The sequence below is a fragment of the Tympanuchus pallidicinctus genome, unplaced genomic scaffold (genome assembly GCF_026119805.1).
Source record: "Tympanuchus pallidicinctus isolate F22 unplaced genomic scaffold, pur_lepc_1.0 scaffold32, whole genome shotgun sequence".
Classification (NCBI taxonomy): Eukaryota; Metazoa; Chordata; class Aves; order Galliformes; family Phasianidae; genus Tympanuchus; species Tympanuchus pallidicinctus.
In genome coordinates this window covers 1,895,322-1,909,362 of record NW_026294750.1, presented here as the reverse complement: position 1 = coordinate 1,909,362, position 14,041 = coordinate 1,895,322, and the positions used below count along the sequence as shown (strand labels likewise).

At 43.6% G+C, this 14,041-nt stretch overlaps 2 protein-coding genes across 2 annotated transcripts in view; one reads left to right on the top strand and one right to left on the bottom strand.

Annotated features, from left to right (window-relative positions):
• ST7L (suppression of tumorigenicity 7 like) overlaps positions 1 to 14,041 on the bottom strand; it is a 32,377-nt gene that overhangs the window by 16,441 nt on the left and 1,895 nt on the right. Inside the window, exons 3-6 of the mRNA XM_052698019.1 lie at positions 3,299 to 3,381; positions 2,428 to 2,587; positions 1,620 to 1,674; positions 907 to 1,022 (exon numbers count right to left, since the gene is read on the bottom strand). Of these exons, the coding sequence (XP_052553979.1) occupies positions 907 to 1,022; positions 1,620 to 1,674; positions 2,428 to 2,587; positions 3,299 to 3,381 (414 nt within the window). The remainder of the gene's footprint in view (positions 1 to 906; positions 1,023 to 1,619; positions 1,675 to 2,427; positions 2,588 to 3,298; positions 3,382 to 14,041) is intronic.
• Positions 4,328 to 13,743, top strand: CAPZA1 (capping actin protein of muscle Z-line subunit alpha 1). The gene is made up of 10 exons (XM_052698110.1): positions 4,328 to 4,449; positions 8,217 to 8,280; positions 8,510 to 8,561; positions 9,339 to 9,402; positions 9,835 to 10,041; positions 10,440 to 10,519; positions 10,941 to 11,019; positions 11,512 to 11,583; positions 12,181 to 12,243; positions 12,751 to 13,743. Exons 1-10 carry the CDS (start codon positions 4,411 to 4,413, stop codon positions 12,889 to 12,891), a joined length of 861 nt encoding a protein of 286 aa, XP_052554070.1. The 5' UTR covers positions 4,328 to 4,410; the 3' UTR covers positions 12,892 to 13,743.

The window sequence follows — 14,041 nt, the reverse complement described above, 5'->3', positions numbered from 1 at the left end:
GAATCTCAATTTGAATTCAAAATTACAGTCAGATGAAGAGCAAACAAATGGAATGCAGCATCTCTAAGTCTTTCTCTTAGTTGGAAATAGAAGTGAAATTCTGATGGAATGCCTCCATCAGGGAAAAATGGGAATCCCAGAATCCCAAACTGGAAGTCAGCTTCTAGCAGAAGACAGACAGCATACTTAGAGCTGCCATTATCTGTGCTGAAGTAACAGCTTTCACACTAAATAACAGTTCTGAAATCACTCCAAAACTTTACGTTCATGGAATCACATATCTGGCCTATCTCAAAGCACGATAAGAGAACTGAAGAATCCATACATGTTTCTTTTGGAACAAAACTTTCTGCTGTCCAGCAAGAATAACGTGGAAAAATGTTTGAGTTTTCTTTTGGAAACAAAATATTAGTCTTGGCTTAGCAAGAGAGACAGTACACTGCACTTGTGAAACAGAAATACGTAATTCATATCAAAAATGTCACAACGAGCTGACAAGCAACGCTTCTGGAACGTGAGAAATTGGTAACAGCTAGGAGCCAGTCTGACAATAGCCAGGTAGAGAACAGTTTCTTCACTCAACATTTGGAACACGACGGCAAAATAACGGAGATGGCACTGTCTGCTCGTAAAGTTTACATGAGATCACAGTCCATGTTTTCAATATTGCGTTGTTCATTATTTTTTAAGTGAGTTATTATAATATGCCAAGATCCTGAGAGCCTTTATTAAAGCACGAGGTGAAAAAAAATCTTCCAAAATCCACACGTTAAACCTCCAAAGTGGGACGGAAAGGTTAATTCACAAAATATTTGGCAGGATGGCTCGTGCCACCTGGAAGTACATGAAATATCTCCAGTTCACACACCCCAGCTGTTGTGTATCTTATGCATACGGTACAGGTACCTGTATCTGAAGGCCGAAGGGCATCTGTATCACATGTGAAAAAGTTCTGATGATCTTGAGCGGATAAATTCATGTCATAGTAGGTAAGAGGCTCTTTCCCAGTCACCCACATGTATCTTAAATGGGAGAAACGTCAGTAAAATGGTAATGCTGATGCCAAAGAAGGTATCTGATGCGTTTTACAAGTAGTGCAGAAAATTTGTTATTAATAAAAATCAGGTGCTACTAATCAGGAGTTTTCTAGTATTACTGTTCCATAATCTTAACAGGATGCACAAGGAAAAAAAATCTTTTTGATCCTGCAGTCCTAATCAACTTTCTTCTCAAGAAACAAAATCACAGAGACTTACAGCTGCATCTTCTCAGAAGAGAGACTTAAGATTCAGAATCACTGTCTCAATCTCTGAATAAAACAGTAACAGCTGTAAGACCAGGACTTTCATTTTCAAGAAGAGGGAAAATAATTCCGGGAATATTTTTCTCCTACTTTACTCTCAAAAAAAAAAAAAGGATTATTTACAATAATATTTGCATTCTTAACATTGAAACTGTCAAAGCTTGGATAGGTGCCTTTTAAACACAGGACTGGCATCAATCACCCCTGTAGGGTTCGGCCATTTCCCAGTACAACCAGCAAAAGCTCTGCAGTGAAGTCATGCATAGGCTCCCAATCAATTTTAAATACATGCAATGGAAAGTGAGATGGTCAATACCTGCTGTATTCTGCCCCTCTGAAAAGATTAAGAGGATTTCGCCACATCTTGCATTCTGAAAAAAAAAATAAGCACTTTTTGAATTAAGAGCACAAACAATCCTACTTTGAGTTTAAAATGCAGTTGTGAAAACGCAATTTTAATTTTAGAAGCCTGTTTAATTTGATTCAGCTTGATCACAATCATACAATCTTTCCCATCTCCATAAACTTCTGCTGTCATATACGTGTTTTGGCTGCTCATTAGTATTAAATATTAAAAAGTGCCACTTATATCCAAGCAACTTGTACCTTGCACGTATTTAGAATAGCAAATATCTAAAGTTACTGAAACAGTTTTAGCTGAATGTGTCACCTATTTACTAAGGGAATAAATAATTAATGTTTTAGATCAATTACCTCATTGTATCCTTATTAACAACACACACCATAAGATGTAGGCCTTTCATAGAATGATAGGATCATAGAATGGCCTGGGTTGCAAAGGACCACAACACTCATCCAGTTCCAACCCCCTACTGTGTGCAGGTCACCAACCAGCAGCCCAGGCTGCCCAGAGCCACATCCAGCCTGGCCCTGAATGCCTGCAGGGATGGGGCACCCACAGCCTCCTTGGGCAACCTGTTCCAGTGCCTCACCACCCTCTGGGTGAAAAACTTCCTCCTAATATCCAACCTAAACCTCCCCCGTCTCAGTTTTCTCCAATTATTACAAGCAATAGCGCAGAGTAAATTCCCTTTAAAAGTCAACTCATTTGAAAGCATCACCTTCAAGCGGAATGAAAACTGTTGGGATGTGTTAGCAATCACCTGGCACGTTCTGTCTGTTGGCCTCATTCTCCCCAGCTGAGAACGCTGCTGGTGCTGGAGGGCTGTTTTCCACGCCGCCGATGAGCGGCCTCAGGTGACTCACAGATACCTGCTCAATGAAGGACGTGCCATATTTTCGGAAATGCCACCACTCAAATACCTGTTATGGGAGGAAAGAAAAAAGCACCCTGCATTTCCTTAGGCAACACCCGTCCGACATAAACACCAGGGATGAAGAGAAAACTGCACAGAGCGAGGACATCCCCTTGCAAATGTTTACAGACAGAATATATTTACCTACAAATTAATGGTAATTACCTACTTCAGGATTGTCTTGTTACACAGGATTAACAACACAACATGGGAAAGTTTGAAAAAAGGAAAGTTTTACTCTCATTATGTTCCTCTCTCCCCAGGTCTTATTGTTACACTATGGACAATGAGGTATTTATACCTTAATACATGCGCAAACCGCCAAGCTACTACTGTTGGAAACTAAACTCCCGACCTTCCAAGAGATAAACATCTCAGAAGTTTATTTCCACAGACGTCCGCAGTATTTGCATGTATATTTTGAAATGTTTATATGTTTATGCATATAATTTATGCACACACCTCCTCAAAACAAGCCTGAGTCCCTTAAAACAGATACAATCTACTTTCCCTAGGCTCAAGTGACACACAAGACACGTAATTAAAAAGTATGTAGAATAGGTATGGAAGGATGCTAAGTAACAAGCTCCTTGCTAGTGCAAAGGCACCCTCTAGAGTCTGAGCACAGAAGTCTATGGCATTCACCTTCAATGAAACTACCTCAGAGGAGCTGAAAATGCAGGGAAAGAAAAGGAAAAAAGAAGAGCTGCCTACTTACAAATATCAGTCCGGATATAAAGGATGAGGTCACTGTGAGGGCAAAGTAGAATTTTGGAGTCAAAGTGCTTAAGAACACAGTCACTGTTGGGAGACAGAAAAACCAAGACTTAACGAGCAGAACTGAAACACGCAGAGAGGTTTTTATTGAACAACACAGCATGAAAAATTACACACAAGTGTGGTATAAGATCACCCTTGGGACCTCGTGGCTAAAACTGCTTTATTAGAGCTCTTTTGGTCCGAATGTATCTCTGTGACAGCTCGCTGCTTACGCGAACGTCCCAAAATACAAACGTCACTGAACAACAGCCTCGTGGCACCGGTCCTTTCAGGGCATTATTTCATCTTAACTTATACCCGAAACGCGTCGCGTTATGCACGGTGCTGCCCTCATCGCCCTCACGGCACAGGAGAGGAAACGCGGTTCTCTCTCCCTTACACAGACCGAGGGTTGACCACAGCCCGGGCTCAGTGCAGCGCCTGGGGGGTACAAAGCCCGGTTAGGAGAGCACAAAACCCGGCCCGGAAGCCCCGCCGGGCTCCACCGCCCCACTCCCCGCCCGCCTCACCGGCCGCCAGGCCGTCCCGGAGCCGTAGCGGCACCCGCAGCGCAGCGTAGAAAAGCCCGAGCCCGGCGGCCACAGCCAGCAGCCCGCGGGCCCACGGTGCCGCCGCCCGCCGCCTCAGCTGCTCCCAGCGCCTCAGCGCCGCCGCCGCCCCGAGGCACGGCGGTTCCCTGCCGGTCCCGCAGCCGTCCGCCATGGCCAGCGCGGAGGATGCCGGGAAGGGGCGGGGTGGACGGGCGGAGCCGGGCGGGGTCTCCCCGCGGTGCTCGGTGCTCAGAAGCGGCCTCGGTCCGGCTAAGTTTCCCCCTCTTCCCCAGGCTCATCAACCAGACCGCAGCCCCGAGCTTCCGCTCCGCCTCCAGCCTCTCGAACCAGCGGGCTCGGCTCTTTCGACCGCACCCATCTCTAAGATGGCGGCCGCGTGGCGTCTGCCCACAGCCAAGATGGCGCGGAACGCGCTTCCGGTTCAGCCCCGGCTACGGCGCCCGGTGTGGGACTCCCGGCGTGCTCCGCGCGGGGCCGGGCCGGACCCAGAGCTGCCAAAATGGCCGACTTCGAGGACCGGGTGTCGGACGAGGAGAAGGTAGGGAGCGGCCGCCCCCGCCCCACGGGCCCCCTGCTGCCTCACGGGCCAGCCCAGCCCAGCCCAGCGCTGCGGGGCGCCGGGAGCCCTACAGCGGGCAAGGGCTGCCCGTCGGCTCCTCCCTTTCCCCGGGCCCATTCAGTTCGTAGCCCTGTTTCGTTCCCACGCATGCAGCCCCGGCTCTCCGCCCGCATTGCTTCGGTGCGGATCGAGGAGCTGAGGGGACGGGGCGTGGAGAGAAAGGCTCGTATTGAGAGGTGCAGAAAAATCGTTCCTCTGATGTGGGGATGCGGAAAAACTGCTGTCTTAAAAGCAGCGCTGAGTTGCTAGAAAGGAAAAGCTGGCAGCCTATGGCCATTTCTTACCCACATACCACAGCTAAAATCAGCACCCACAGCTAAAATCAGCACCCACAGCTACTCTTCCTTGCATAGTAAAACTATTGCATGTGGGGTTTTTTTGTTGGTGGTTTGGTTTTGTTGTTTTTTTTTTCCTTGAAATTCTGCTTTGGGATGCCAACATTCGTAGATCCTCAGGGATCCTGTGAGCTTTTATTTTCCTCTCCAGCTGCCTGCTTGTGCTTAATGACAGTGGCCACATGGTGAAGGAGGCTGGCAGGGCCTTATGATTGATGTGGCCTTTGATACAGTTTTAGATCACAGCAGCATCGAAATGAATATTTCAGAGCAGAATTCACGTGGAACTGAAATCACTCCAGTGTTGTATCAAATCTTTGACCTGCTTGGCTGCTGCAACAGAAAGCTTGTTTGAAATGAAAATGAAAAACAAAGCTTTAGCAAGTTTTTAGCAAAGGAAATGAAGTGAATTGCCTTTGGTAACCTCACAGGTCATTAACAGAACTGGAAAGTAGAACCAGATCCCTGTTGTAGGCTATAGCTAAAGTTATCACTCAGTCTGGGAGCAAGAATCAGGATCTAGAGTCAGCTGGGCTCTTTTTCCACTGCATTCCCTGGAGTCTGTGGTTCCTTCACAGCACGTTCATCCTGCACTGCGTGTGCCCCAGCATTTCATTTGTCCAGGCAGATAGGATTTCACTTGAAATAGGAGCCCTTGTTCAACTTCATGTCCCAGCACGGACAGGTTTGAATCAGTCCAAGTAGCTCCATGTCCAGCGCTAGTAGAAGATGGAAATGAGTTCTAAGAAACATGCAGCAGAGCTTTATTACAGCATCCATGTAATAAACAAAGAAACCCAACGATCAAACAAATGGTAAAATTCATTTATTCCCTCAGAGCTCCCATCCTTATAAGCCTTACTTGAAGAAAGCCAGGGCTCAGGAACCACACCTGCTGCAGTGTGTTTTCTAACGTTATTCTGCTGCTGTTTTGCCAGCTTTACCAAATTGCTGGGCAGCTTCTCTATCAGCAACTCTCCCCATTTTGGAAAAAGGAAGTCAGTGTAGTTAGCTTGCTGCTACCTGAAATGGCAGCGATGGGCAGGAAGTGGGGCAGCTTGCAGAAAGCCTTATTTTCGTGCTTCTGCAAAAGAACTTCCTTCCACTGTGCTGACACTGCTCCGAAACAAACCAGCCCTAAAAACAACCAGTAATGGTGATTCAAATGCTTGGCATTTAGGATTAAGTTCTCTACTGTCAACTTCTTGCACTCCGCTCCTGATTTCAGTGGTTTGATTTAAATGCTTTTTATTTCATTGCTCCACGACAGAATCAATGCGAGGGCTGCTTTAAAACAGTGAGTGGTTTTCTGTGGCAGAGTTTGCTTTGTGTCTGGTTTTGTGGGGACACAGAATGGAAGTGCAAAGTCCTTTCTGTGTTGACTTAATTTTACACATCCTTCCTGTGTTGATTGAATTTTACACATCCTTCCAAGGCAGAGGAATGTATAAGACTAAAAATCCCTCCTGTAGTATTTATCCCCCCCACCCCCATGTGTTTTATCAGAAACTATAGACCTATAAGTCCACCTCCTACAACCGTGGTCCTTTTCTACCATACAGAGCACAGTTCTGCAGCCACAGCATTGTTCCTTATGTGTACACAGAGTAATTTTTATGGCTTTTAGAGGGGCTTTTCCATATGTTGAGCACCTTGTAAAAAGTAATCTGTTCCTCTGGAGAATTAATTTGCAGTGCACATTCCAGCCACTGAAATGGATCTTGGTGTGCAGTGGTACATGAGCTCCGAGTACTGTATCTCCTGATGCTTTAGAGCAGTCTGATCCAGCTGTACTGATGCTTACACTTGCACTTTCTTAGAAAAGCACATGCTATAATTTCCAGAGTGTTTCAGCCCTTCAGGGCTGTCTGTCAGAGAAATCCACAGAGGATACAAAACAGAAGCATCCCTCTTAATTACTGCAGGATTATCTTCGTCACCATCCGAGCTTCCAGCAGCGAAGTCTAACAGGATTGTGAAGCAGGACATCCTAATTACAGTTCTTTGGACAGTGAGAAGTTTCACACAACAAGAACGATATTATTACAATCCTAACATTCTTATCAGCCTTATTTAAAAGCAGGAAACGATGAGAAAAAGGCTTTACATTTTTACTAGTATGAACTATACAAGTTACCAACTTACACCAACAATCTTCAACGTAAGTTTTTCACTCATGCTACATAATTATTTCATGCATAAAGAACACATGTTTTTTGCAAAATAGACTCCAATTTGGAAAGCAGTCTCTTTTTATCTGAAGCTCTGCCCAATTAATGCAGGGTTGTTACTTGATACTGTTGGAATAAGGCAGTTTACCCTTTGTTTGCAAAGGTGTGAGTTTTCTTTCACGGCTTGCTTTAAATCATTATGTGACAATTGATGCAAACAACTATTTCTAATTAAAACATAGCAGACAGGAGAGAAGCAGTGTTTTTCCAGCTGTGGCAGTAATTCAGCTGAAATAGGTGAATACTCCAAAATTCTAATAATCCCAGACTTGTATATGGGATTTTTGGTTACAGTACAGCTTTATTATTTTTCAGAAGGGAACTGCTTTTGTTTTTACAGCCTCAGTTTACAGATATTTGGGTCTTTTCCTTCCACTTGGCCTTTTCTCTTATTGTATCAGTTCCAGATGCCTTAATTCTTTCCTACAATGACAGCTCATGGCTGGACTGTGCTGCAGTTTCCAGTAAAAGACTGCTGCAGGATAAGGGAAGGAGTAAGGGAGCCAGGCAAGGGAGGCAAGTAACCCTTGCGAAAACACACGCCAGAAAAGCTGGTACAGTGCATGGAGTGGTTCCAGTTCTTTTTGTTAACCACAGACTTCAAAGAGACAATAACTCCTGAAAGCATAGCGTGACATCGATAACAAGGAACCAGGACGTCCTGTAACGAAGCCCTGCTCAGCTCCTGACAAAGTCAGCAACAAATCCATAAGTCAGGGTGAGGTCAGACAGGTTTCCTACACTGTTTCCAGATAGGTTTAGGGTCTAAGACTTTGAGTACACACTCAGTGTTCCTGCACAGGGCTGCATGGACGAAAAGCTAAATGTGGGTGTGATGGATGCACAGATACACATTTGCAATACAATATTGCAACTCTTACAGAGAGTGAAACTGTACTGTGAAGGTTGAACAGTTCCCATTTTTTACAGTTACCCGGGTGGAGTTGGCTCTTCTTGCTGAGCATCTGAAAAAAATACGTAGTCTTACAGGACTGATGGTTTCCACTTTGAAAACACACACCTGGATTTCTCCCCAAATCTGATAGTTAGTGTTTTTGTTTAATTGCTTCGGAGTGGGTTGCAGTCTGTATGAAGTCAGTCAGTGGTTTTGTCTTTACAGGTGCGTATAGCTGCAAAATTCATCACTCATGCCCCTCCTGGAGAATTTAATGAAGTATTCAATGGTAAGTAAAGAAAAGCCATCAGTAGCATTTTATTCACATTCATCCACTATGACAGACTGTGTCACGATACACTGCTCTGAGGTCAGAGTGGGGAAAAGCATGCTGCCATTCTGTGACTACTTACCTTAATAAAATGATTCAAATCAGCAACGTTTATGTTTGTACAGTTGAAAATTGGAGAAACTTTGATCAAAAAGCCAATAACTTACACGAGCACTCCCTCCTCCAGATGTCCGGTTATTGCTTAACAACGACAATCTTCTCAGGGAAGGAGCAGCACAGTGAGTATTCCTGTTTCAAGCATGCCAGAAAGAGTGTGCCTCTCTGTGGTGGTAGTTTGACTTACACCCATCATGCTGGAACAAAGGAAGCCGTTTGTTCTATTGAGAACAGGCTGCTGTCGTTCCTTATCCCCCCACCAAAATATATAATGAAAGGCATGGCTGGTTCTTTTTAAAAGGCTTAAATTGGAATTTGTGGTGTAGAGGCCCTGAGTAACTGACAGGAAGGCAGTCTGCCAAAAAGGGTAATTCTGCAGCAGCAAGAATGGCTGATCTTGTTGGAATGTGATTTGGTGAGCAAGTGAAGCCTGAAATTCTGAGTAGTCCTCAGCCAGAGCTTAAAAAAAAAGAAAAGCTGCCTTCAAAAAATGCTGTCAGAGCATCTTGTTTACTTGTGCAGCTCAGCAGAAGGTGTCTACATGTTATGCATACAGGGCTTCTGATGTTTTATTTAGGTCTGGGTGACACATCTGTCAGCAGGTCTTGGCAGAAGAAAATTGTTATAAATATTAGTCTACTCGTATTTGTTTACCTTGCTGCCTGTTTTGCATCAGCTTGCTCATTTTCCCCCAGGCTGCCTTCTGTTCTACTTTTGAACTCTATACTTTCATGATTACTAAATAAGCCTGGCTTTAGACCCAGATGATTACAGCTATCAATGTGTGGATTATTTGCAATGGCAATTTTCCCTGTAGTGTGAGTCACACCATGTACTTATCACTAAGAGAATGTGAACGTGTACATACAGCTAAATTTCATGCTCTTAATTCTTAACAGTGCATTTGCACAGTATAACATGGATCAGTTCACTCCGGTGAAGATAGAAGGCTATGATGATCAGGTAAGGAAAAACTTTACTCCCAAGGTTTGTGTTACTGCCCCACACAGAAGCAAGAAGTATTTTGTTTTATCAGGATCTTTATGATGATTTTCTTTCTACCTGCAAGTTATCATCTTTCCTTCTTCCCCCACGTCATCCTTGCATTACCAAATTGTTGTTCTTGTGTAAGAGGCAGAGGTGAAATCTTTAGAGCATTGTCTGTTACTACCTGGTGACCAATGCATGTTAGGTAAAGCTGCACACTGAAGTCATTGCAATTCCACTTCACGTATGAATGATTAAAGATTGCTGTTTATTTAAAGATTGCTTAAACACTTTACTGCACGCTCACAGTTCCTACTGATAGGAGCAAATCCTCAGTGTTGTTTTCTCCTGTGGTCTCACATTTATAGCAGCAGAAGAGCATTTTGATTTCTGTTTCTTATTTTTCAGGTCTTAATCACAGAACACGGCGATCTGGGCAACGGCAGATTTTTAGACCCAAGAAACAAAATCTCTTTCAAGTTTGATCACTTAAGGAAGGAAGCCAGCGACCCCCAGCCTGAGGACACAGAATCAGCTTTAAAACAATGGAGAGATGCCTGTGACAGTGCACTGAGAGCTTATGTGAAAGATCATTACCCCAATGGCTTCTGCACTGTTGAGTATCCATCTTGTCTGATGGAAAATCTTGGCTCTGTGTCACTCAGGACTTTGAGTGCATGCTGTGCTGGGCAGTGCTGCCTGAGTTCTGTCTTCACTGGTGTTCTGGCTAATTTTGGAATAAATTCAAAAAGGGTGTGAATAATCTTGGTATGCACATAATGGTAAAGATTTATTAGACCCTATTGTTCATATTCATGACTGCCAAGTGCCCTAACACCTGCAATAAAAGAATAGGAGGCATTGTTTGCACGTAACTACAAGTGGAAGTACTGGACAGCATAACTAGGCACACATTCCACAATGGGAAGCCTCCACAGCGCTGCCAAGAACAGAAATTGCAAGTGGTTTTCCTCAGCTCTTGTGCTGTTTTAACTCTTTTTTCCTGAATACAGGTTTATGGTAAATCTATAGATGGACAGCAGACAATTATTGCCTGTATTGAGAGCCATCAGTTCCAGCCCAAAAATTTCTGGTAAGACTACTTAATCATTATTTTCTTCCTTTACTACACTTCAAATAAACCCTTCTTCTTCTTGCCCTGAAAGTTAAGATGCCTTTGGCTCCTCAAGGGGTTCAGTTTCTCATTCTTTAGTCTACTTCTCTTTGCCAGCCCCTGATGCTTCCCTAAGTCATAACTCAATGACTTGCCCAGAGAAAAAGCAGCTAGCAGGGCTAAGAAGATCCCCCTTAGATATTCCAGAGCATGAGTGTGTTGGAGCCAACCTGTAACAGATGCATGGTGTTGGAACTGTGCTTCAGAAATTGAGTTCATTGGCATATAAAGCACTTCAGCACCGATCTCAGAGCAGCAGGACCTCGTTGTTCACGTTCATTTAGCTTTTTTGTTTCAGCACTTGCTGCAAATACAGTTTTCATGCTTCACCTGTTTTTAGGAATGGTCGCTGGAGATCAGAATGGAAGTTTACCATCACACCACCAACAGCTCAGGTGGCTGCAGTGCTCAAGATCCAGGTGAGCTGCATTGTCTGGCAATAACAGGAAAAACTGCTTGCCAGACACCACTGCATTTGCCCAAAACGAGATGCTGAAATTCAGCAAATGTCCTTCTGGAGTCAAGATATTACTAAGCTATTCAATTCAAGAAATTCATTCTTAAAGCTTCATTGTTTTGAACATTGTCTGCAGCCTGGCCTGTGATTTATTGTATAGTATCATCCTGCGTGCCTCCAAGTGTTTGACTTTTCAGGCCAAAACCCATTCTGATTTCATATACTTATATATATAATTGCTCTTATTTCAACTCTAGGCGTTTACTGCATTAACATAATCTTGAACAGTCTTGACAAAGAATGAAACCTTTTAGAAAATCCATCCTGCTTTTAGTCTCCACGTAAGCAGAGAAGATTGGCACAACAAAGCTGCTGTGCCATTCTGGTAGCATTTGGGGGCTCTAGGGATTATGAAACGAGTATTAATGATAACCTGTGTTCTGTCTCTGTTTAGGTTCATTATTATGAAGATGGTAACGTTCAGCTGGTTAGTCACAAAGACATCCAGGACTCTGTACAGGTTTCAGTAAGTGTGCCAGAACACTTTTTTCAAAGATAAAGCAGCTATTTTATTTCTTAAACATCTCATGAGGGATTTGCTTGTATGACTACATTCCATTGAGTTTTAGTTTAAGGGTGACTAATCAGTGTCATTTTAGGGTTTTTTTTTTCCTTGATTGTATTAAATACACAGACTCTTAATTGCTTAAAATAAGACAGTATTAGGAAGTACAATCTCCATTGGACAGCTTAAGAGTCTCATTAAGAGGGCAGAAAACACCTTTCTATATAAAGGCTATGGAAACCAAGGCAGTATTCTCAGGGCAAAGTAAGAAGCCCTGTAGCACAGCAGGGGGAGCAGTAGTCAAAATCCCAAGTCCATACTCCATCCCATGAAGGCTTACTTGCCTTTTGCTCACAAGGGTGAATCCTGTTTCAGTTTGAAGCTCAGCCTGCTATCTTGAACTCCACTGAGATATCTGCAGTGGGCAGAAGCTACAAATCCCAGCAGCTTCCATCTCATGTCATCCACTGTGTCTGTGCTCAGCCTCTCGTTTGGGAAGACATCCATTAAAAATGTTATTTTTAAACATGCAAATTGTTTTTTTTCCCCTCTTTGCAGAGCGACGTTCAGACAGCTAAGGAATTTATTAAGATAATAGAAAATGCAGAAAATGAGTACCAGGTAAAAATCAGTGGTGGTTAAACGTGGTGGAATCATCTCAATCTCCATTTATGAAAACTGGCCTCAAATTTTGCTCCTGACGTAATCTAGCATTGACTCTAAGAATTAATTAGAAAAGGGCATTAGTTGAATTAGAATCTAATTATAAAGGTACGTGTAATTGTTCAGTTTGCTGTATAGCAATTTCAAAGGGTGGCAAATGATGCCTGGAACAAGCATGGAAAGGGAGTGGGTGGGTCTCAATGTTTTCCTCTGTCTGAGGGCTTGTTATATTGTCCCAGAAGTGTGCTAGAAGGAGGCTTGATGCAGATAAGCCAGCGAGGCACCTGGGGTGGACCTGCTTTGTGCAGGAGGGCTCAGGAGAATCCCTTTACTTGCACCCACACTGCATTATTCATTTGGTTGTAGCATGCATTCCTCTCATAGAAAAAGGCTTCGTGGCTTTAACAGTCGTGCTTTTTCAGGGTATCTTAGCACTGCTCTAACTGAATCTGCTTGCCATTGCAGACAGCAATCAGTGAGAACTACCAGACAATGTCAGACACCACCTTCAAAGCCTTACGCCGGCAGCTGCCTGTCACCCGCACCAAGATCGACTGGAACAAAATCCTCAGCTACAAGATTGGCAAAGAGATGCAGAACGCTTAAGGTGGAAACAAGGAGCTGTATGAAATGTGTGCGAAACAGAAAACAAAACAAATGTGGTCCTATGCCAAGTAGATGGTTTCTAAACCAGTGCAGCATATTTCTAGGGCTTTCAAAGTTGACAGGTTTTCTAGCCTCAGAGAGAACTGTGGAACAAATAGCATTGTCTTTGTGTTTTGTGTTTCCTGCCACGTAAGCTTCCTCTTGTGATTGCATTTACTGATAGGTCATTTTAATTAAACCACATTCATGGTTCAGAAGTGTAGCTGTTTTCAATCACTAATTGTAATGGTTGGAAAACTGCCTAGCTGCAAAAGCCCTATTATAAATACATCTGAGGGTGCAGGGCATTTCCTTCACCTGTGTACACAGCACTCCAGGTACTGCAGTAAGTTCATCAAATCTGCCAACAGCTCAAGGCACTGTGCTGCAAGTTGTAATAATGCAGACACAGTAAGTGCCCCCAAGCATCCTTACTACTGACCTCCACAAAGCAAAAGCCTGTAGGCCTGGATTTTACTACACATAACGAGTTTACAGTAAGCATTACAGAAATTCCTGCACAGCTAGCTCTTCCAGGGGCTTTTTGTTCCCCTCCAACCTGAAGATTTGAGCCACGTTCCCTTAGAAGTGAACATTTTTGCTCTCCCTTACGTATGTACAGTTATCAGACATCTGCATTTTTAGAGAACTCTGAGTCGGGTCGCTGCTGATCTGTGGAGACTGGATTAGATGAAAAATGCAAATGTCTGCAAAATAGGGATGTTGTGCTTTAATGCTTTGTGGCAGGTTCATAACATTTGTATCACAGGTGTATGGATGGATAGCATACAAAATAAATAAACTTGAACCAAAGTGGGAGGAACAACTTTTCCATTTTGTCTCTGTTGTGGCCAGTTTCTTGTCATAGCTAAGGGGAATTCTGGAATTAAGATCTTCATTGCTCTTAACTGCTTGCTCCGTGTTGATTTGTCTTTCTGTAAAATCAAGAACAGCAGTGCTATCAGTTTCTCTGCCAGAAGAGACGTGCATGCTTTCTCCTCAGTCAAAACTTGCAACTAGATCCATCACAACATGAAACCCCTTTGGTTCACCCACTTTGCCTTGTTTACACTTGGTTATCAAAGGGCCTTTTTTTGCAGGTTCTGTTTTT

What these genes read in the sequence shown, in the direction of transcription:
- CAPZA1 (XM_052698110.1), top strand. Translation starts at nt 4,411, where the DNA reads ATGGCCGACTTCGAGGACCGGGTGTCGGACGAGGAGAAG. An exon ending in GGGTGTCGGACGAGGAGAAG is followed by an intron (nt 4,450 to 8,216) that starts GTAGGGAGCGGC and finishes TTGTCTTTACAG; the next exon opens with GTGCGTATAGCTGCAAAATT. An exon ending in TAGAAGGCTATGATGATCAG is followed by an intron (nt 9,403 to 9,834) that starts GTAAGGAAAAAC and finishes CTTATTTTTCAG; the next exon opens with GTCTTAATCACAGAACACGG.